Source organism: Clupea harengus, chromosome 14, assembly GCF_900700415.2.
Source record: "Clupea harengus chromosome 14, Ch_v2.0.2, whole genome shotgun sequence".
Classification (NCBI taxonomy): Eukaryota; Metazoa; Chordata; class Actinopteri; order Clupeiformes; family Clupeidae; genus Clupea; species Clupea harengus.
Window position 1 is genome coordinate 7,695,278 of NC_045165.1, and position 24,098 is coordinate 7,719,375.

Here is a 24,098-nt window from a genome sequence, read left to right on the forward strand (position 1 = left end):
GCCACCTCTCCAACCTCTCTAATCACCACACGCATCTTCAGACGCCAGGCTTTGGTCACTGTGAAAACTCTCTCTAGTTTAGTCAGGAGGGAATGCTCTTCAGTTGGAAGAGTTTTCATGAACACGGTTTATTTCCCCCGTCTTCTATGAAATTTGAAATCAGCGGTTGAAATAGCACCGCACGCTTGCTAAAAATCTAGCCAGCTGAATACAGCAACGCTACTGAATACCTCGAGCCCAACCACAGCTACTGCACTTAAACGCTCATTATGATGGGCCATGAGCATGATCTGTGTATGGGTGGAGTCACTGCATGATTGTTGTCCACATTGTTAACTACACTGTGATCTTCTGACAGTGGTTGTAGTCATGGCAACAGCTTTGTGTCACATTGTTAACTACACCGTGATCTTCTGACAGTGGTTGTAGTCATGGCAACAGTTTTGTGTCACATTGTTAACTACACTGTGATCTTCTGACAGTGGTTGTAGTCATGGCAACAGTTTTGTGTCCATCCCCAGAGTGAGGGTGTCAGGGGGGGTTCCCTTGCCCTGGATTTATTCCTGTTCCTGATTTATGGCCTCCTCTGTCTCATCTATTTCTCCCTCTTCTCTTCCTCAGGGTTTGGGCGTGGCGGCGCTGAGAGCCACACATATACTAAATAGACCTTGACTCAGGTAGGACGCTCCTCGATGAGGTCAAACTCCACGTTAAGACAAAGGCTCTGTCCAAAGTGCACAGAGTGGTTGTTATGAAGAGAATGGACTTGCTTTTGCATGCGTGCACAAACATTGACATCAAAGTGAGCATTGTAGCATCTGTGCAATTTCAACTAATGCGTTGTCTTTCTGTGCTTGCAGTTCATCAACCTTGAAGAGCAGACATTTGACGAAGAAGAAGAATCAGCTAAACGAAACAATAATGAATAAAACAATGTTACAAAATAAACCATCCTGTTTTGGAACTAGTGTATATTATTGTTAACATTTATTGTGGAATGTCATTGGATGTGATACCACATGGCTAATGTTCTTAGGGGTTTCATTGTCAGTTTTTAACATTCCTCATCCTTTTTTAAAATAAACATCTGGTTTGTAATTTCATGTGCACTTTTGTCTCCTCTTTTATTTGGGCACTTTTATTTTCATCCTCCCCCTTATCCTTATCATTTCAGTCATTACTGTTAAAAACATTTACATCAACTATGGTTAAAAATGGTAAAATACCCCAACACCCCGCGGTTAACTGATAAATCAACTTCAGACTCTGGCAACGGTTGCAATCCAATTATGTTAGTAGACACAAATTTCATTAGAGTTTTTACACCTCTCTTCAAATAACATCATGAGACAAACAAAGGGTCTCTTTGATGGATAAGCAGCTTAAACTTGACTTTGCATGTCACAGTTCAATTAAATTAAGCAGTTCCCTTCAAAAAGACTGGGCTTCCTTTTGGACTCACCTGAATAAACCGATAACACATTTACACGCTCTACCTTAAGCAACCTCATGCCTTCACACGCCTTTTGAAAATACTGCAATGACTGGAAATCTCTCTCTGTGCAGCCCCCATGCACTCCCATATGTAGAATTTCTAAGGCCCAGAGTGCTTTGACTGGCCTTGGATACACCAAAGAGTATGGCTGGTTAATGTCTTGGCTGTATCTAAATAACCATATCCTTCCTGCCTGGTGCAACCACTCCCTGTACCGTCAGAAAACCGCAAGAGCCGCCATGGAGAAAGAACTGGCACAGACTTCCTATTGATGACAGGGGCAGCCGTTACCGTGGTTACAGACATCAACAAGACCCAACAGAGATTTCGCCCGCGCTCTGTCACTCTCTCACTCACTCTCTCTCTCTCTCAGACGCACACACACATGAACGGATGCACACATACACACTCCACCGACGGCTTGGCTCATTAAACACAGGCCTTTGTTCACACTCAAATCTGTCAGACCAGAGACAGCTGCAAAACTATGACAGGAAAAGACCTACCGGACTCACTGAAAGAAAGAAAGAAAAAAAAGGAAGGAGGTGTATTTTTATACTGGCTTCCTTGGACAGTTTGTTCAGTGTTTTATAGTTACAGTCACAGTAACGGACTTTATGGCTGAACTGGAATGACTAGGTCTGACATGCATTGCTGATTTAGAATGGGTTCTCTTTTCCAATGAGCCCTGAATTAAAGCACATTAAAATGTCACAGAACGCCTTTAAACTCATTAATATCACTGGCATTGTTTGTGTGAGGCAACGTGTGAGGGAAAGTTTGTTTAAGATGCCAGCGAAGATATGCTTTTGCAGACGTGTCTGAACACAAATAAAAAAATAAAAGCTGACTTAACGAGAAGTCTCAACACCATACTCCACTTCCCCAGCACCACTTCTTCATATCTCACCTGCTCCATCCGAACATCTCCACACCTCAGTGATCACACCATCTGGGCAACGAGCCCTGCTCTGCTTCCAACATTCAGAGAAACTCCACACTCCATTACATTCACTAGGGTCTCATGCATTCTTCAAACAACAACTTAGTTAGGAAGGTAGTAGTAGTAGTAGTAGAATATGATGGTTCTCGTGGTGTCAAGAATGTATTTTAAATTCCCAAAGGAGCTTCAATTATGGTTAATGCTGTGGTAGATTTTAAATGTACCAACTAAACTTATAATATACCACCTTTGAACAACTTCCACAGAGTTTAAAGAATACAAAACATCGTACAATCACACATTATTGAGCCCTTTACACCGGTTTTCCAATGTGAGGCAACGATGATTTATAAAGATAATGCCTGGTCCTTGAGAAAGAGACTTTGAAAGAATGTGGTCTAATCAGTGATGTGATGGCGATCTGTAGTTCTGAGCCACAGCAGCTCCCCCATAGCAAAAGAACAGAAATAAATGGAGAATCTACAGAAACATAGATGATGATGATGATGATGATGATGATGAATAATCCAGAGTGTGGTGGGGGATTCTGCGTTCCTGGCTCCAAAGATTGGGAGACGTTCAGAAACTCTTGAAAGAGAAACTTCTAGACTCAATGCTGTCTCCTTGTGGTGGAAGAGCATAACGTCCCACAGTCAGGCTGAAGCAACAGCTTGAATTCTAGCAGTACCCTACAGCAGTGCTGTCGGGCACCTACCCACAGACTCACCCTTTCATTGGTCTTTTGTGGTGGCATCAATAAGCCAACACTATATCCTACAGCTGATCCATTTCCATGGTAACCCAGGACTCCCAAACACCTTTTATGCACTTGACTTCTGTGCAATCTAACTACAAATACACACACCAAACACAAGTCACTGAAACCCTACCAAAGCTAGGATCATTATTTGTATATACACAGACGTGTCTAAATACTTGCCTAACACAGTTAACCATGACTCATTCAATGAGTCTCATCTAATGGTGTCTGAAAAAAAAATCTCATCAAACAGAGAAGGCTTTCATTTTGCAAGGTGGTTTATGACCCCTTATTTTATTATACAAAATCACAGGAGATAAAAAAAAAAAAACTCAAATGAAAACAAATATTAACTCTGTAGTAAAAAGCATCTGGGATTCATTCCCACTTTCACACTTAGTGTACAAGGCCTTTATGAAAATAACAATGAAGGTCATTTACACATAGTATTTCATAAACCTGTCTTCACAAACACTTTGATTGCCTTGGCTGGTTGCATAAGAGAGGGGAGGGGGGTTATGGAGGAACCAAACAAAAAGAAAGACAGAAAATTCAGCTGTCCAGGTAATTTCAACACAATGCCCAGTCTTATGAAAAATCAAAACTATCAAAACCACAATAAAATTATAATACAAAACACAGCGTAGAAAACAATGTAACAGTCAAGGAAAATTGTGTATGAGTTTTTTGTCTTACAATTTATGACCTAAAATTAATTCACTCACTCACATACACACGAGCAATAACTAATTTGCATTGAAAGCTCACTCCACCTCTCTTCCTCATACACACGCATGCACGCGCACACAAACACACGCATGGACAAACACACACACTCTCGCAGCACAGAAGAAACACAGAATTTGCATTTCTGAGTGCTTGGCTGATAGCATCTCCAATATTCTCATAGTGTGGCTATGCAGATCCACTGGCTCTGTTGCCAGAGTGACTTGGCAGAGGAGGTATGCAGACAGAGATGGAGTGAGATTGACAGGAAACGGAGCAGAGCTGCTGATTTTGTCACAGAGGACCCGTTACAAAATCAGCACAGGAAACGACAGCACACTCACTCTTTAGGTAGCTTTTCCTGCCAAGACATAAAAGTGCTTGCAGACTCACAACAACGATAAAAATTCTGAAGTCATGGTTTTCAAAAAGACCATGTTTCCCTGCATAACTGTGCACTCTGATCTAATTCTGAAGTCATGGTTTTCAAAAAAGACTACGTTTTCCTGCATAACTGTGCACTCTAATCCAATTCCTGCACCAGGCCATTTATTGCACCTGTAAGCCATTTTTGTTCTGAGCCTGTAAAATGTAAACAAACTGTAAAAGAAGACCTCAAACCTAGACTCAGAATGCACAGGAATAACTCCATCATCGTTTTCAATCTAGAAGAGTTTTCACAACGGAACATTAAAACATGAATGCTGCTCTTTGGGGGTAGGTTTCATTAAAGCAAACGCATACGCATGAAAGGCAGATGACAGTCTGCTTTTAAAGTCTGCTCAATTCTGCTGAAACATTTTTCATTTTGAACATTTGACCACTTATATCAAGAGCTCATCATCACACCGGGCATTGTTTATGAGAAGAAATACAACTCTTATCAAACATGGTGTCAACAACAAAATAAAACTTAACAGTTTTTATATCAGCAATTAACCAGGACAATAGTACAGTAATTGTGATTAAAAATATATATAATAGGAGTTGTTGTAATAATAATAAAAATCACATTAATAACTTTAAAATTATTCAGAACAATAAAAAAAACATCCAAGGCCTCAACCATAAAGTTTTTTTTAAAGGGAGAGAAGAAGAAGAAGAAGAAGAAGAAGAAGAAGAAGAAGAAGAAGAAGAAGAAGAAGAAGAAGAAGAAGAAGAAGAAGAAGAAGAAGAAGAAGAAGAAGAAGAAGAAGAAGAAGAAGAAGAAGAAGAAGAAGAAGAAGAAGAAGAAGAAGAAGAAGAAGAAGAAGAAGAAGAAGAAGAAGAAGAAGCCTCTGATGAGGATAAACCTGGCGCTTGCCTTGCAGCACCACAGAGACATGGCCAAACAAGCTTTTGGCAGTTACAAAAAAGAGAAAGAGAGGGAGCGAAATGACAAAATGAGATGAAAAAGAAAGAAAAAGAAGTCCTCTGCACAGCTCAGCTTTGTGCACTCGTTCACCCGTGCTTGTTCACTCTCTCTTCGTCACATTTCTTTTCACCAGAGTACTTATTCGATAATAGATATGATCAGTCATAGTGATCCACCTAACGATGAGGGGGGTCCACTTCACACCCACTGGGCCGTGGTCGTCAGAGAGGGTCTCTCCACTAGCGTGTGTACATCAAAGTGCTGAACTGGTTTGGATGGCCAATCTGGACAGAGGAGCTCTCTCCAGAGGAAAAGAGAGAGGAGGGGGGTGCTCACCCCTCTATAGTAGCCCTCGATTTGCAAATGAACATCAAACCAAAAATAAAAAAGTGATAAAGGTAGGTAACCCCTGACAGCTTTGAAACATTCATACACAGTCACACACACACACATACACAGTCACACACACACACACACTCACACACGGGTCTTGCACACATGTCCATGTCCCTGACTGAGTCTTCATGTACAGACAAAACATACATATTTTTTAATTTTTTAAATCAACCTAAAGAACAAATGACTGGTTATCCTATACAGGACACCATGGAGGGAGTAGGTGGCAGATCTTATGTGAATTTCATACTGATTCCTGTCCTTGTGCACAACGGTGTGCGCCCCAAAAGGCGCGCCGTGAGCTTTGGGATCATTTAGGCCGGTCGTGCAACTTCCCAGTTTCGGAAAGCTGATGCGCACGGCGCCGCTGGCGAGCATGCAAAATGGACGAGCTGGAGGCACGAGTCTGAGCAGGCCCGTCTCTACAGGCATCTCTATGATCCGTCAATGCAGGAGCACAGGGATTCACAGATGGCACACAACTCATGGAGGGAGATTGCTGCAACAATTGGAAAAGATCAGACATTTGTATGGTTTACTAACGTTATCTTCTTGCCTTGTGAAGACCTGAGGGTCAAAATTTTGCATTTCGGCTGTGCTCACACACAGGGAAAAAAAATTAAATAAAAAAAAAATAATGTTCCATAATGCAGTTGAGAGTGTCTTTTGTTACCATAACAACATATGTTAACCTATGGCTAACGTTAGGTAACAGGCTAGTTTTGCTGGCGACTAGCAATAAATAAACACTAACCAGAAACTTTTAGGGCCCATCCAGTTTAATCCACAAACGAATACAGTTTAACTGTCATGTCATATAGGCTATTTCACTGTTCTCTATTCGGCACATTACCTTTTCTTATTGCTGCTTCCAGCAGTTAGTCCACAAATGAATACTGGGGATACTGTTTAACCATCATGTCTATTTCTGGTGCTGGACAGTAATGTGCTGAATTGGAGCAGTTTCGATGGTATTTCTGTGAGCAGCGACACCTACTGAGGCGAGTCAAGTGTGCCTGAAGCGCGAGTAGAAAAGGTTATGGCGCTGTGATGATGTCACAGTTGGCACGCGCAGTGACCAATCCTTCAAGCATACCAGCGCCTTTATAGTATGGTGTATATTTTAGGACATTCCCACCTCAACCATCAGATCAAACTAATCACACACACACACACACACACACACACACACACACACACACTCTCTCACTCACTCACTCACTCAACGGTAAGGTCTTCTGAACTTTCACATTAGTTAAAAATGCCATTTTGTCCAACAGCCACAGACCTGAGGTCGGAGGAGGCCAGTGAATGTACACCACACTGTTGCATTGCCATAGTTCGGAGTTCCGACCCCTATATCCTCTGCCTAATGCCAGTCTTCGTCGTCTGCGTCCTCGTCTTCGTCCGAGGAGTCGTCGCTGCTGCTGCTCTTGCTGCCCGCTCTGCTGCCGTCCTTGGCGCCGTTCTGCCGCGCGGCGGAGAGAGCCGCGGCCGCTCGCTCCTCAGCCTCCCTCAGGCGCAGAGCCGCCGCCTTCTTCTCCTGCTCGGCGTGGCTCTTCATGTGTGCACTGCGGCTCTTCACCTTGAAGAAGACTCTGAGAGGGGGGGCATAAACAGGGTTGCATAAGGCTTCCAAATGCACCACAGTGAAATGAAGGCAGAAAACATTGTTCATAAATGTGAACATTTCTAAGGGTTACTTATCTGTGTGGAACGTCATTCTTGTACTCTGCCCTAACATAACCTTACCCCTACATATAAGGCTCATTCTTGTTTCGGCATATGGATATGTGACAATTACATACACCATCAAATGGATATGTGACAATTACATACACCCTTTGCACGACATACTGTACTGTACTAGACCATACTAATACTTTGATTTTCAGATAAGACTTTTTATCTAGAGTAACCAAATAGAGGTTGGTGTTTCTAAAGCTCTTCCTTTAAAGCTCAGAGATGGGAAAGTGCTCGAGTCATCACAGCTCGACTTGACTTTCAGAACAAGGAACGGCAGTGAGAGATCTGTACGTCTGAGTCCTGAGAGGCCTGTCTCAACACTTGGCTGGACATACTTATAATAAAAAGGTAACACAAATATAACCGCCAAATTGCACAGTGACTGTCCTCCCAACAGAAACGGTGCAATTACTCTGTGGCCTGTATAGTCTGCAGACAAACTGGGAAGAGGCCTAACTGAAGTAGGGCGCTAAGCTGGACAGACTATGAAAGGTAAGAGTGATTCAGAGAGTGCGCACGGTCTCTAGGCAGAGTAACTGTACACAGTGTAGGGGCATGGCACTGCCTATCTCAGTTGTGCTCCAGTTGCTAGGAGACCGTTGATAATAACAAGCCGCTTGTTGCCACGGGCAGCTCTTTAGAATCCGACTGGGGCAAGGCTGCCTTCGCAGCTGGTCAAACCAGAGATTTCTATCGGAGTTACTTAAGTCAAAACGTTTCCTGTGTAATATAAATAAAGCGGACACACACTGCAAAATCTAGCAGTGCCTGGAGAAATGCAGCTGCTGATGTCTACACACAATCATTTAAATGTAGCCATTCCATTGATAATTCCATAGAAATTCCAAAAAAAAATGCAATGACTGCATATATTTTGCTGTTGTTTAAGCTTCTACATACACACTATATGGTGGCTGTGGGTCTTCATGAGGATCTTATGGACTTATGAACCTTAGGAACAGGGTTCCCCGATTGGAGGCCACATCTACAAACTCTGGGTAAATAACTGAAATACAAGGGTCGCAGTCGCAATGACTTAAAGCCTGAACAACAAACATACCACCTGATTCAATTGAAATATATTGCTTTTGGTAATAACGTTAGCCTAGCATGAACCTAGCTTGTTTATTTAATGATTACTTGGAGACCTACTGTATGTTGGGCTGAGACTGCCCCACTCACCTGCCACATTTCTTGCAGGGGAACTCCCCCTCCTGTCCAACCACGCCTTTGCCAGCGGATCCAGAGGTTCCACTCTTTTGCGCAGATCCAGGATCAGGCTTCTGGGGGGCAAAGACAGCCTGGTCCCTCTGACCACCGTCCTGGGTCTTCTGGGACAACACTTTCTCTGACTATACACACACACACACACACACACACAATTTTGATAAGACAGGTGTGTCCTAATACTACTCCACACACATGCTTGTAGTTAAACACTTCTCATTGTCATGTTGGAAATGTCACAATTCTAACAGCTCTGATGAAAGTGACCGGAGCAACAGAACTGTCAACTGCAAGATTCGCCCAATCATCTGACCCCAGGTCAGCAAGGTCAAAGCCCACTTACCAAAAACACATGTGCATATCCTCTACCAGCCACAAGATGGCACTAGAGTTCACCACCATTATTACTATGACTCAAAACTAAATACACCAAAGAGAAATCTCTGCAACTTACTGAATTGAAAAACATTAGCTCTCCTTAAAAGCATGGAGCAGCTTCCTCTTTTAATGAAGTGTAGTCTTCCTCATAGTCGCCCTCACTTACATGTTCAGTGGTCACTGAGGACTGTGTCACTCTTCCGGGACTGCTCTCTCTCTTCCTGTCAGCTGACCTCTCCCACTTCCTGCCGTCTTCCTCCTGCTTGAGAGGCTCAAACTTCTGAGAGCTCTGCTTAAGCACAGGGCAGGATGTTAAAGCACAAATAATAGAAGTAAATAGAAAGTAAAGTACTGAATATTTATTGGGACAATGTATTTTAAACACTCCCACACACAGACTTTGTCTTCCCATACCTTGAAGTCCACCTCCTCCTCTGTTGGTTTTGTCTCTGGTGGCTCAACATCTCCATAGATGAGAGTTCCATTCCGACCAATCTTCACCTGCTTCTTGTAGGTGTAGTAAAACTCAACGCACTGAGCAACCGTCTTTGAGCTCACCTGTGTAAAAACAGACACACACACACACACAGTGTTACAACTCTGTTTATGAGTTTTCTTCGACAAAGATTCATTTCCCAGATGTTACAGCTGTGGGAGGAGTGCATACCAGTTTCTGGACCATTAGGAAATCCTTCTTGTAGGCAGAGATGCCTTTGTTAAACAAGCGCTTCTCAACAGTCGTCCAGTTGTCTGATCCTTCAAAGACATGTGCAACATTTAAGGTCAGAGTGCCTGGTGATAATGCATAAATATATATATATACACAATTATGTCAGTAAACAACAGACAGGCACACACACAAACACACACACACACACACACACACACACACACACTCACACACACAATCTTATACACTCAGTACCTGAATAATGATAGTCACTCAGCGGGTGAGGTTTAGTAAATATGGGGGTTTCCAACAGCAAGAGGGCAAGAGCTCCCTGCAAAAGAATTACATTTCCATAATCACTTTCACGTTCCCCTTTTCACTATATCAGTTTCACAAAACATTCTGATGCCACAAAGTCCTAGTGCCACTGTGTGTGTGTGTGTGTGCCTGTGTGTGTGCCTGTGTGTGTGCCTGTGCGTGTGTGTGCGTGTGTGTGCGCGTGTGTGTGTGTTTGTGTGTGTTGTGTGTGTGTGTGTGTTTGTGTGTGTGTGTGTGTGTGTGTGTGTGTGTGTGTGTGTGTGTGTTTGTGTGTGTGTCTGGTTCAATCCTAGACGCATCTGAGCATGTGGACACACATACAGTCAAGTCACTTTGCACAGCAACTGTGTTTTATAAGGCTAAATATTCTTGCACAATAGCCGACCATCTGTGGATATAGTCTGGTTGCTGGATACCAGCGTACTACAAAAATCATGAAGCGTGGGAGAGAGTGAGTGGGCACTGGAGGCAGCCGTCCTCCATCTCCTTGACAACAATGCTATGCTCACATAGCTGGCAGCGGATGCCCTCTCCACTAAGTTTGGGGGTATTCCTTAGGGGATGATTCAGAGTTCTAGAGCATTACTGACAAACGATCGCTAACAGACCTTCCACTTCCACCTGACCGTATGGCACAACTCACAGGGCAATAGACTCGCGCTCTCTAATGTCAAAGAAGACAGTAGAAGAATCTAAGAGGCACTTTGAAAGTGCCTATGAGAGCCTTATTCACAAACCCCTCCAGAAACGACTTAACGTCTCAAGCTATGAACTAAGGTACATGCTGCAAAACTCATGGCATGGCATTCTTTGACTCACTCCAGGGGGCCACTTAAGGTGCTAAGAGGCTTTACGAGGATCAGGCTGGTGGCTGCACAGCTGTGGCCAGAGCGGCAGGTGAGTCATGACTCACTGGGGATGAGCTCATAGGCCGGGGACCGGGGCCTTACTCACCATCACGTCACCCTTGCACGTGTGCAGACAGTGCATGGCCAGCTCCTGGTTGGTGCCCCCTCCCATAAGGGCACTGGAGCACGCCAGGTGGAGCAGGTCGTTCACTGAGAGAGAGAGAGAGAGAGAGGTGGGGAGAGAGAGAAAGAGAATGAGAGAGAGAGATCGAGAGAGAGAGAGAGAGAGAGAGGTGGAGAGAGAGAGAGAAAGAAAGAGAGAGGTGGGGAGAGAAAGAGAAAGAGAAAAAGAAAGAAAGAAAGAAACATGAGGGTGGGGGAAGAGAGGGAGAAACAGAAACAGGGAGGGAGAGAGAGAAATGATAATTGGTTTACTCCCGGACAACTTCAAAAGAACAGCAAGAGTTGCCTTGTAACGAAAGATGCAGACTCCCACTTCAAGGCACAAGCTGCTGGCCTGAGTCTGAATGAAACACATGAAATTTTAATGAAGCATCTTTTTAAAAGGTGAGGGTACGGCCACAACATCGCCAGAGGTAAACTAACATCTGTTCGGCAAAACAAGAAAATAGAAACAATATGATGTGGAGAGAGAGGATACAGTGGTTGAACAAAAGGAAATAAAGCAATAACGCTAATATTTTGAGCAAACATCCAATCCTACATTAAAAAAAAAATCTAAATCATTTGCATAACAATCTTTAACTGACAATCTCAAGTGTGAAAAACAAAACTAAAGCAAAATACTTAATAATCAAGTGCTCTGGACTGTATACCAGGATTGCGGTGCAATAAATCTAAAAGCAACATAATGTACCTTTGAGTCGAAATGATAAAACTGATATGATCTGACCAACAACACAGAAGTGAGACCAACTAGAGAGCACTTCCTAAATCAACAAGACCTCCATGCTGCTACAGGGACAGTCTACACAGACCTGAAATAAATGCAACGTCCTCGTCCTGCTCACCTCCTCACATTTCACTGTTCATCTAATCTAAAAAAAATCAATGTTTCATATCTTGAAACACAGTTCCACTTCTGGCTGAAAAAAAAAGTTACACTTACCCTAAAAGAACCGAGGAACTGAACTAGAATAGAATCAGAGCAGCAGGAACTAATAATTAAATAACAGCACTACAGCAAATCAGTGTGAGGAAACGCCTCCTCCTTATAGCGACATAAAGTCTCATGTTGTACAATTGATTACTTTGCACCAAAATATCACGGAGCTTTTCACTGACACATACACCCATCACAACTGAAGAGTTCACTGCCACATACACCCATCACTAACTGAAGAGTTCACTGACACATACACCCATCACAACTGAAGAGTTCACTGCCACATACACCCATCACTAACTGAAGAGTTCACTGACACATACACCCATCACAACTGAAGAGTTCACTGCCACATACACCCATCACTAACTGAAGAGTTCACTGACACATACACCCATCACTAACTGAAGAGTTCACTGCCACATACACCCATCACTAACTGAAGAGTTCACTGACACATACACCCATCACAACTGAAGAGTTGCTGCATTAGTCAAATCGTCTGCAACGGGGGAGCGGCCGCATCCCAATCACGTATGGGTCCTAGTGCCCATATTCATGTCCCCATATCCTACTCCAGATCTCTCTCTCCCACTCATTTCCTGTTTCTCTTCACTATCTAAACAAGGGCAAAAACCACGCAAAATAAACATATATATTATATATATAAAATATTCACTTCTTTCGGTTCCTGTGGGTTGAGTGTTCCTTGCAGTAATGGACTCACAGTGATGCAACACCCCCCCTGCGGAGGAACTGAAGGCTGGCACGGCGGGGCCAAACCTCCGGGCCTGAGAACCTACCTCTCTCCAGCAGCTTGGGCTGGGCGTCCAGCTCGGGCAGATGGGCCCACACCAGCTCAGCCTTGTGCTGGTCGTACTGAGAGGCGGGGCGGGCGCGGAGCTCTGGGATCTCAGCCTGGTAGCGCACGCCAATGTTTATCCGTCTACAGGGGGGAAGAGAGAGACCAGTTAAGCACAAGCCTCCAAGAGTCATTAATGGTAAGCGTAGCCCCCTTTACAACTCAATTCTGCCCAAACTGAGAGAAAGAAAGAAAGAAAGTAAGAAAGAGAGAGAGAAAGAGAGAGAGAGAGAGAAAGAGACCAGTTAAACATAAGCCTCCATTTCTTCTTGTACACCATTTCTCCCTAAACACAAGGGGGAGAGAGAGAGAGAGAGAGAGAGAGAGGCACATGAGTTATGTGATGCAGCATTTAAGTCTATCTGTTGTGTTCCTCCACTTGACATTTATCTACTCAAGGACAGACCCTTGTCACCATGGAGACAACCGGGCGCTCGATAGAGATGCCTTTCACACAAGGTCTATCTCTGACGCTTGCTAAAATATACACAATAATTAAACAATAAATAAATAAACAATAAGAATAAAGAATGCAAGAGCATGTTTAAAAGAATATCTGTGGGCACCGTGTGTTTGTGTGTGTGTGTCTATTGTGTGTGTGTGTGTGTGTGTGTGTGTGTGTGTGTGGTGGTGTTGGTAGCAGAGGAGAAGCTGAGCAGTTGGCACCAAGCTGAGCTGCTGTCCCACAGAGCTCCATGTTCTCCCACACCCTCCCACTCAAACCCAGGGATTCTGGACCGCTGACTACGCCAAATTCAGAAAAGAGGACAACTTCCACGATCACACGCGCTTACATAACCCACCATTACATCTCTAATAATGAGCAACACTTGATCCCTGAACTCTCAAAGACAGGCCACTTAAGTGCTCTTGCTCGCATGTGTGGCAGCAAACTTCAGTGATGTTATCTGAAACACGTGCACGACCAGTCAGCTGATGCATGCAGATTTATAAACTTTTAACATATATCAGACAACTGTAGATCTGAATGATATACGATCGATGTATTTATTACATTTTATAATGATAATTGTGGGGGAGACCGTGGTTCATAGTGTAGAAGAGGCGTTTAGTAATCGTAAGGTTGCTAGTTCGATTCCCAATTCCTCCTTACCAAGTGTGTAAGTGTCCTTGAGCAAGACACTGAACCCCTAAACTGCTCCTGATGTATAAATGCAATTTCCTTGTAAGTCGCTTTGGATAAAAGCGTCTGCTAAATGTAATGTTAATGTAATAATTATTAATCCAATATGAAATGTGTAAATAACGGGGCAATATCCTTGATATTCTGACAGTCAACAACAGAAATGTGCACGCAACACTCTTCTAGAGAGAGAAGGGTCTTTACAGACTACATCTGCAAGGCCACTGGCATCAATAAGAGCCCCCACCCCAGGGTGGCCACTGGGCTAAGTGAAAGGCTGACGTTTCTCCCTCTTTTCTGGAAACAAGAAGTGCTTTGTTTCCCTATTGTGAATTCCCCAAATCCACAGCAGAACCACACAAGTGAGTCACTATGCCAGACACTTGGGCTCTCAGAGCTTAGTAGTCATAAGAGATGGCCCTGTGATTCATGCTCTACTAGAGGCCAGAATATTGATGCAATGAACACACACACACACACACACACACACACACACACACACACACACACACACACACACACACACACACACACACACACACACACACACACACACACACACTTCCTGGATCACGCATTTGATCTGGGTGAACGAGAAGCTTTTTGAGAGACCGGCTAAGCCTCCTTGGACAGCCAACCAGAAAACCCAACAAAAGAAGGAGGACCAGCTGAGTGGAGAGCAGAGAGTAGTGTGGCATCCAGTCAGAGAGGTTGGAGGGCTTGATGGGGGAGAAAAAAAAAAGAAAAAAAAAAAAAAAAAAAAAAAACTCCAACCACATTTCAAACACCACATCCTTGACAGCTAAGCTGTATGTCAACAGATTCTTCTTTTTTTGGGCTCAGGATGCAGAAAACAAAAGTCCTGAAAAAAAAGTCCCGACAGCATTCAGACTTAAATCGCCAGTCGCTGTGTTTGATCAGTCAGAACCATTCTTAAGAAGTACATAAGAAAGTTCACTATATTTGCATGTGACGTGTATGTGCTACTGCACTGCAGGGTGCGATACGATGGTTTGAGGATGCAACAGCACCAGTTCAGCATCAATAAAACCAGTTGTTTGTGGGAAAGCTAAAATCGCCATGAAGGAGAGCAGACACAACCTTCCAAAGAGAAGACAAACACATACCTATCTGTGTGTTTGTCTTGTCTTTTAAGCCCCATTGAAATATCATGTGATGTGCGTCTCTCAAACAGCATTTTGTTATTGCCACCAGAACACACTGTCTAGCACGTTGTCTAAAGGGGGTATGCCGAGTGGTCTCTCTCTCTCTCTCTCTCTCTGTGTGTGTGTGTGTGTCTTACTCACGGCTCAAGGCTGACAGGCGTGGCTTCGCTCATGGCAGAGAGCACGGGAGGCGTGATATCACAGCTGTCTGAAAGAGCGGGAGAAAGCAGATACTCATTCATTGCTCATTCATGTTCAGGCCGTGCAGAAGCTCAAAATTCTGAACCACTATGAAGGGCAAGGTATGGAGACAGGGACAGGTAACTTACTGACAGTAGACTTACTGAACAGGTAACAAACAAACATGACATCTAAAGATCTCGATTCAGGGGGAAATGCACCATGTTTTTTTTTTTAGGTATTTTTGAAAGTCTTTATTGTTATTGTATTTGCATGCAACGAAATTTGGAGCACTGCCCCTGTTGGTGCCACGAGGGAGAACATATAACAAGACAACTACAATAACTAACAAATTACAGCAAGTGCAGTGGCATGAAGTACAAGTACTCCCGGAGGTACATTGCAAAATAAATAAATAGATACACATAAGTGACAGAGAGAGACGCAATGACAGAACAACAGACGATCACACAGATGTTAATCACTGAGCCTTACAAAACGGAGTAAGAGACGGGGCTTACTGGAGCGGAGCAGGCTGCGGGTAGCAGATTTGGGGGTGACCACTGGGGGCAGCACATGACTCCCAGCGGCGGCGGCGGCGGCAGCGGTGGAGAGGAAGGTGGAGAAGTAGAGGCCGGATCCCTCCCGCACGGGGCTGAGGATGGGCGGAGGCGTGTAGGGGGGCATGACCAGGACGCTGTCGGCCAGCCGCACGGGCGAGCGCAGGTGGCTCTGGTAGTTTGTGATGCTGGAGTAGACCGACGGAGCGATGAAGGTGCCCAGCTTGGGCGGCGGGATGAAGAGCGGCTCGGGACGCGGCCGCCGTTTGGACTTGCCGGACTTGCCGTCGGTGTCCTCCGGACCGCCATTCTGAGGAGAGAGGAGAAGGGTGGGAGGAAAGGAGAGAGAAGAAAAAAAGTTTATGCCTCAACAGCTTAGTAGTGTCAGGGTGAGGACATTGGAGGATTTACTAGCATGAATAACGGGGCCCTGAAACATTCTCCAGCATTGAGGCAGAGAGAGAGAGAGAGAGAGTGAGAGAGAGACCAAACATCCCAAAAGTTACAAACATGAAAAACATGCCATTTGTTTTAATCTTTAAGAAACCTGATGTGATGGTCTGTACCAAAGTGTCCGCACTGAACGATCGGCAGTGTCTACTACATGACCCATTTTAGGTGTGCTTAGCAGCAGCATAATTACTACACCATCACCAATACAGAAAAATTCTAAACAAATCCAATGTAAAACGCAAAAACATGGGTCTCCAACGCACCTGGCCAGAATTGTCAGACAGAGAGCTGCGTAGCGAGCGGCGACGCGTCACGATGACCGATGGCTTGTGTTCCTGGTGGGAGGAGGAGGTGTGGCCAATCCAGCTCTGGCCAAACCCTGCGGGGTCTCGCTCCGGGGAGGACCCTTGCTCTACGGGCCGCACCGGTACCGACACCGGGATGACGAGAGGGAGGAGTGACTCGTCCCGGTGACGTTTGGCTGCCACGCCCTCCATGTCCCGATCTCTTGGGCAGTGATCCGATGAAGGACTCCAGGGCCTGTGAGAATCCTGTGGATAATAGAACACGAACACACACACACACACACACACACAGACACACACAGACAAAGAGAGGGGGGGCAGAGAGAGATTACACCTCTCATTGAACAGACAACTTGTAGACAATCACAACTGCTTAAAGATGCACTCGGGTTTCACGAAAGGTTGTTGATATTTGAGCTCAACAGCCAATTAAATTTCACCCCTCCATTCTGTACTCCTGTAGCACCGTTGGGATTGTTTATGGCTTGGTCCAAACCACTATATTTGTTTCCCATTTACAGAGCCAGGACTGTGTGCAGAGTTTTTTTGAGCGTTCAGACTGACCAGACAACTAGACCTTGAGGAGTAATTAGCTGAATTTGATTAATTTGAATTTGACTCCACCTTTAAGTGCACGTTTCCTGGTTTCACGTTCAATGTCTGACAGTGCATTCAATTTCACATGATAAAAAAAGGGAGCTGGCCAATACCTGAATGCTTTTGTCACAGATAATCATTATTGTATCGGCCCTTAAAAAAAAAAAAAAACATCAGTCCACTGCTGGTTTATTCTAGAGGGTAAAGCACTGGAGAAGGCTGTCTATACATTGGCTCAAACCGGCAGGTGTCTATTGTACCAGACTCTATTTACCCAGCACACCCTCTGGTGGGAATGTCACAGTTTTCAGCATATTCAGGATGGTAGGTGGCATTCAGGCTTCCACAGACTCTGCCACACTACTAAAACAGAGGTAAATGTACCATTTTGGAGGAAGGGAAAACAATACGAGCATTGATGATAGCCAAAGTGTTTTTCATAATAAGATGAAAATCATAACGTTAATTATAGCTATTAGCCTTCACCTCCAACTAAAGGCTACATGTGTATGTGCTCATACCAGCACACAAACCCAACTACACCCCATGTGATGAGCCACAAAGGAAGGGGAGGGGTGTTGAGACAAAGGGCAGCAGTCCTGTCAACACCACATACACAGACACACACACACACACACACACACACACACACACACAGACACACACAGACACACACACACACACACACACACACACACACCACGCCAGCAAACCTGCACAGGTCACATGCAAATGCCTCTGCTACCTACAATTATGAGCCTTTGCTCGGTGTCCATTTTCTTAGATAAAACAAACAAACAAACCAAAAGCACTATGAAATGTTACCCCGATTGCACAAATTTAGAGAAGTCTTCAAGAGCACTGGGCACATGCGAGAAAAAATGCTCAAGATGTATTTAGTCTCGTCTTTAATCAATGCCTTTAAACAAAATGCCTCAACACTGCTGGCAGTTTTGTGACTAAACTGTACTTTAGAGGCGCCGGTTTTGTTTGTGCTTTATTTTCATGACATTGGTGAGAGATCCTGCAAAATCAGTACTGTCCAGTGGAAGAAAAAGCACCATGCTAAACCAATCAAATCAACTTCATCAAGTCATGAATTCTGCTACACATGAGCAGGTTTAATAATGGTGCATTAAGGGTCTATTAGTGTTTATCAGAAAGGAAACTATTCATCTCACTCCTAAACATCTTCCAAAATAGCTTCATGTGGTATACCGTAACTCATTATTGTGTAACAGAAGCAAAAATTTACTTTTTACACTCCCCACATCAGCACAGTTACTTCCTGGTTTAGCTGACACTAGACCCTAATCACACATGACACAGTCAGCTGGTGTTGGTCACCAGAAGTGGCACGGTGACAGATAGTTCTCCTTCTGGCCCATTGACAGCCAGTCATTAGCTGGCCACAGAACATGAGAAGTCAGTGGGCTACATAATAAACCGGTTTCACAAGGGTCCTCCCAGCTCATGTTTATCTAAATTGTGCTGGAGAACATGCAGGCCGTGGCTTTGTTTACTGTTTACAGACACGTATGACCGTAGCCAGCCACTGCAGCAGCTTCAGCTCTGGCTTTGTTGTGCAACGACACCTCTCTCACCCCACCCCCCCCACCCCCGCCTCCCATGGTGAGCACAATTGAAACCTGAACAACCGGTGCAGAAGTGACACCTTTAAAGCCCTCCCTGCAGGGCCCTCTCAACCAGCCGTCTTCTGCAGGAAAATGGAAGCCAGTAGGTACCGGAGGAGTAAAGCCAGACTAGCTCCTCTTTACGCTCTAAGGATGAAAATGATAAAAGCTGGACTATCTTTTGCTTACCTTCTAAGAATGCACATATGTACACAGGAATCATATTACAGTTCAGGTCATTACATGTATAATGAATCATAGGCTTTGTAAAAATAACAGGCAAAAAATGTTTACAAAAGGAAATGCTTATACAAAAAACAAGATGCATTTGGTCTCACAGCAGACCAAATGTCTGGGTCTTTGTTGACACAAGAGTGACTGTCGCAATAAACCTCCCTCATTTTTGAATGTTGTACACCACATTTAGATATCATGGAAATGATGGTGTGCTGCACGACTGCACAGATGTTCTCACTCATTTTTCACAAACTAACTAAAATAAATAAATAAACCCTGATCACAACTCTGTCCTTCAGCGCTTGCTCAAAATTGAGGCAAGATGAGGCACTCTTCGCATACATTATGCATACATTTCCTAAATTTCCTTCGGGATTAATAAAGTATCCATCTATCTATCTATCTATTACAAAACACTGTATTTCTGCATCACAGAAAATGCATATTAACACACAAATGCCTTGACTTCTTGGAGGAACAGACAAAAGTAAACGCATCCTTACCTTCAGAATGTCCGACGGCAGGGACTCCATCTCTGAGGCTTTCTGGGCCAATGTCTCAAGATTTGCCTCCTGGGAGACCCTCCTCTTCCTCCGCGTGCTCTGAATCACCCCCGTTGGAGCTGCCTTCACCTCCTCCCCCCCAAGGACCCTTGCTGCCCTGTCAGAGGCTCCTTTCTGGGGATCCTGGAAGCCCTGAGGCCCCTGGCTCTGCTCTGCAGGCAGGAGAAAAGGGTTGTCCCCTGGAGCCCCCTCATCTTCTCTGGAGAGGCGACGTGACCTGTGACCTGTGACCTGTGACCTGTGGGGGGGCTGCAGAGGCTCGTTTGGTTGCAAAGTTCTGGGAGGCGACTGCTGGGGGTCGTGGGGATACTGGATGTCCTTGGCTGATTTATCAGAGAGTAAATGAGAATGGCTCATCGGCTGGGTCTGTGGCTGGTCTGGATGTGACTGGGAGAGGGTGTGAGAGTGACTGGGATTGAACTCTGACTGGTGCTGACTGTGCTGCTGAATTTGTGGTTCATTTTTCTGCTGTGGAACGGTTTGAGGCTGTTGACTTTGTTGTGGCTGCTGTTGTGTTGTCAGCTTCTGTTGCTGCAGCGTCGGGTGTGAATGTATATGCTGCATGGGCTGTTGTTGTGGTTGATGTTGTTGATGTTGTTGCGCTTGAGAGGTGTGCTCTAAATGTGCCTGTAACTCATGCATTTGCTCAGAGTGCTGTGTGAGTTGTATCTGTTTCTGCATCGGTTGTGACTGCTGGTGTATGTGTTGTGTCTGGGGCTGATGGTGTGGCTGCTGTTGCACTGGTTGTTGATGAATTAATTGTTGCTGTTGGTATTGATGTTGCATTTGTTGTTGTTGCTGCTGCAAGATCAGCTGCTGCTGTTGCTGCTGCTGTTGCTGTCTCTGCACATGCTGTTGATCCTGCTTTTGCAGCGACTGCATCTGATGCTGTGAGTTAGTCTGCATGCTATAACTCAAATTTGGCAACGTCCTACCACCTTGCTGCTGGAACACCTGATAGTAGCCAGCTGGCAGGTGCTGTTTAGGCTGTCCAAAGGCCACCTGAAATGGCTGGAGCACACCAGCAGGGATACCAGCAGGGTTGGTTCCTGAGTGCTGCTGAGTGTTTAGTCCTGCAGGCTTATGGCTTGGATGAAAGGACTGTTGAGGTGGCTGCTGCTGCTGTTGCTGCTGCTGCTGCTGCTGCTGCTCCCAGTCCATAACGTGCCCTTTAGTTGAATCTCTATAGGCATCTATAGAAGAGCTGGGCACCAGTTGTTGGTGCTGCTGTTGTGGCTGTTGTTGCTTTTCACCAGTCCTAGTAGAGGCGGTCTGCTGCTGCTGCTGCTGCTGCTGCTGCTGCTGCTGAGCAGAGATGTCCTCAGAGGGCATCTGCTTGGGGAAAGTGTTCTGGGAAGTCAAGTTTGGGGCTAAGTTCTGCGTCCAGGTGGTCATGGTGATGCTCTGCGACCAGTTGCCACCAGTGGGCCTTTGCTGAGGCTGCTGGGAAGGGTTCTGGAGGGCCCACTTCATGGGCATCATCTGCTGGTAATGTCCATGGCTCTGCTCTCCCTTCTCTGGGCTAAAGATAACGGAGTTCAGGAACATACGCTGCCCCTCATCAGCTGAGCTTGCCTCTCCTGAAGTGGCACTGTGCCCCGACTCTGATGCCAGGGCACCACCCAGGCCATAGTAGGGCCCTTCAGATGCATTCTGGGAGGCCTCCTTCATGGTCACGCTCTGGTCTTTGAAGAATGAAATGCGCTTGCCTGTTCTCTTATTGTTGGGCTTCTGTTGTAAAGGTAAACTCATGGCTTTCATGAAGGGCAGAATTGAGGCGGGTCAGGGAAGGGTGGTGGTGGTTATGTGTGGGGGTAGAAGGGGTTCATGGCTCACCCCCTTGCCACACCACACATAACACTTATAGTAAGCGCAAAAAAAACCTTGTTTCTTCAATTCACAATATCCAAGCGGAGTACAGTCATCAACTGAATGGTCCACACAGGACAACAAATTTAAGTGAAATTCCAAGTGCTTAGAGCAGGTATCAGTTTAAATAAATAAAACCTAATATAAATAAATAAATACATACATATGCTGTAAACCGTGCACTAGTTAACTACGGGGGCATGGGGAGCACACGCCTCTCCTCTTCACCCACGTCTTCTTAGCCCACTCCACTGCTACCTCTCCACATTGGCTTGGGGCATCTAGAGAAGGGCTGGCCTCCTTTATTCATGGGTACCACTCTGAAAAGAAAACAGAGGAGGGTATTATTCTGGGGAACGACGGCCCAGAGGTGTTCCTATTGTGTAGGCCTGTGGGGGAGCTGGTCCCAACCCTAATCATGAATGGACAGGGGTCTGGGTGGGGAAGCCCACAACTGGGGCATCGATGACAGCATCATCGGTGGCTTGTATCACTTTCTTTACGCATGAGCACAGAGTGAATCCGCACGTAAATCAACAGGCACACAAACACGCCCCTTGAAAATAAAAGCAGTGTCATAAGAGGAACACAGGCCTGGCAAATCATTATTCTTTTATTCCTCTCGTACCGAACAGAAACAGTATTTGAAGGCCAAGCACCCAGACTCTGATATTGCACATGTGCAAACACTGGCGCGCACACACACACACACACACACACACACACACACACACACACACACACACACCGCAAGGTAGAACAAAACTCTCCAGTGCTCACACAGCAAGTTTGGGCTACAGCACATCTCTGTAAGTAAACACTGGCCCAAACAAATTCCTCTTTTACAAATCAATCTGCTATGTGTTGTCTGTGTGTGCGTGCGTGCATATGTGATGCACGTGCTCTGAGTTCACTTAAGTTGTGTCAGTGACACTCCTGGGTTATTTACAATGTCTTAGTAGTGAATCTACTAGTCATATTAAATGTCAAAACAACCAAACCAAAATGAAAACTGCCCTATTTATGGAAGGCTGAGAAAACATGAATGAACATGAAACACTAAGAAATTAACACATTGCTCAATCCAGTCGTTCAATTTCTTGGCTAAAAACAATCTAACTAGTCTGCCAATTTTCAAAACTTCAAATGATCGTGTCTGATGTAGTCAAATGTAGTGCTTGTAACAGACACATAATTCATGTTCAAATAAACAGGTAACGTCACACGAATTGCTGAATAGGTGCCCGTGTTGCTATTAGATTTGACACAGTGTTTCATTTCGGTCTTAGGTCAGCAGGGCCAGCATGCAACGAAGCACGCAGATGTAACCACAAACTCGTCTGTAGTGCCATTTACTTTAGATACATGGTCTAAAGGGATAACCTTCCATGCACCACAGTCTGCGCTTCCTGCTTTTGCCAAGCAAGCTGTATATTATCTGTAGACAGTGACTAAGCTATGCGTTTGACTAAAGTGTTAAAGACCATCAAATGCAGCCCCTCCGCTTCCTGACCGATTGAGCTTTTAGTGAGATCCTCGTCAAAAGGAGTCCACGTGAAAAGCGGCGTTGTTCTTTGTAAACGTTGTTCAGTTTCGCGACGATGTAGCTTATTTCTCAACGACCTTTCCCTACAATCATACACTGACATACTCCTGTCCGTTATCACTGTAGTTCACAGGTTATCCAAAGTACAGTTGCAGCCTCTCAATCACCCTGTTTAACTTGTAGACTGCGCACCTCAAAATAGCCCAGCAGCAGCTGCCCTGCTCGTGTTCAGAGGTGACTGAATAGGACTGCACACAAACACGAATACTTCTCCACCTATCCACATGGAGACATAGCTTCATGTCGAACGCAGCCCGTTTAACAAAAGCATTAAGAAAATAAGACTGTGGCCTCGACTGCACATGCCTCCCTCTTCAATTGCAGTTAGACGCACATTGCTTATACACAGGATAACCATGTTATTGGGACAAAACAAGACACACAATGCCCTAGTTACACAAGACCCAGTTTTAGCTCAACCAACGAGGTAACGTATTTAATAGGCTTGCAACGTCAAGCACAATTACCTAATCCCTATCGATTCTTAATTTAAACAGTAAACTCCATCGTGATGCATAGCCTGGCGTTCTGATAGACAGGGGAGCGCAGCGTAGATGCATTTGACACTGGGGCATCCCCTCCCTCCCTCCTCCCCTCTCCATACATCGAGAAAAAAAACACTGCGTACTACACGCGAGCCCTTCCTGACCCAGCCACCCCCCAGCCAGCTCAGCGCTATTTACGAGAAGTCCTTTGTTGCAGAAAAAGGATTATCGAGTCACTAATGCCATGGCACACTGCAACAAAATGAGGCAACAATGCACCCTACGCGAGCAACCAAAGGTTACGAACAGAATGAAAAGTGTTTGAGGGACAAAACATGGTGAAGCTTCAGTGCTTGCTCTCTTATGTAGCCTATAGTTGACAACATGATCCGCGTCAGCCAGGTTCCTGTCGCTCTGCCCTTTTATTGTAAAAGCTTTCAAATACAACGC

General features: G+C 44.9%; 2 protein-coding genes across 2 annotated transcripts in view; one reads left to right on the top strand and one right to left on the bottom strand.

The window, feature by feature from the left end:
- The window catches only part of crip1 (cysteine-rich protein 1), a 4,813-nt gene extending 3,710 nt beyond the window's left edge, over positions 1-1,103 (top strand). The window contains exons 4-5 of the mRNA XM_012825006.2: positions 622-677; positions 861-1,103. Coding sequence (XP_012680460.1) covers positions 622-665 — 44 coding nt within the window. The 3' untranslated portion in view covers positions 666-677; positions 861-1,103. The remainder of the gene's footprint in view (positions 1-621; positions 678-860) is intronic.
- Positions 1,104-6,435: 5,332 nt separating this feature from the next.
- mideasb (mitotic deacetylase associated SANT domain protein b) lies at positions 6,436-21,707 on the bottom strand. Its single transcript, XM_012825023.3, has 12 exons — positions 19,629-21,707; positions 16,616-16,903; positions 15,861-16,209; positions 15,301-15,367; positions 12,791-12,933; positions 10,968-11,071; positions 9,951-10,026; positions 9,693-9,781; positions 9,440-9,583; positions 9,192-9,314; positions 8,603-8,772; positions 6,436-7,272 (listed from the first exon to the last, which is right to left on the bottom strand). The coding sequence occupies exons 1-12, from the start codon at positions 21,447-21,449 to the stop codon at positions 7,044-7,046; spliced, it is 3,603 nt and encodes a 1,200-aa protein (XP_012680477.2). The 5' UTR covers positions 21,450-21,707; the 3' UTR covers positions 6,436-7,043.
- Positions 21,708-24,098: the final 2,391 nt, after the last annotated feature.

Coding starts and splice junctions, on each gene's coding strand:
- mideasb (XM_012825023.3), bottom strand. CDS start 21,449: ATGAAAGCCATGAGTTTACCTTTACAACAGAAGCCCAACAATAAGAGA. Junction 16,904..19,628: donor TGCCGTCGGACATTCTGAAG/GTAAGGATGCGT, acceptor TATTATCCACAG/GATTCTCACAGGCCCTGGAG. Junction 15,368..15,860: donor CCGCAGCCTGCTCCGCTCCA/GTAAGCCCCGTC, acceptor CCGCTCTTTCAG/ACAGCTGTGATATCACGCCT.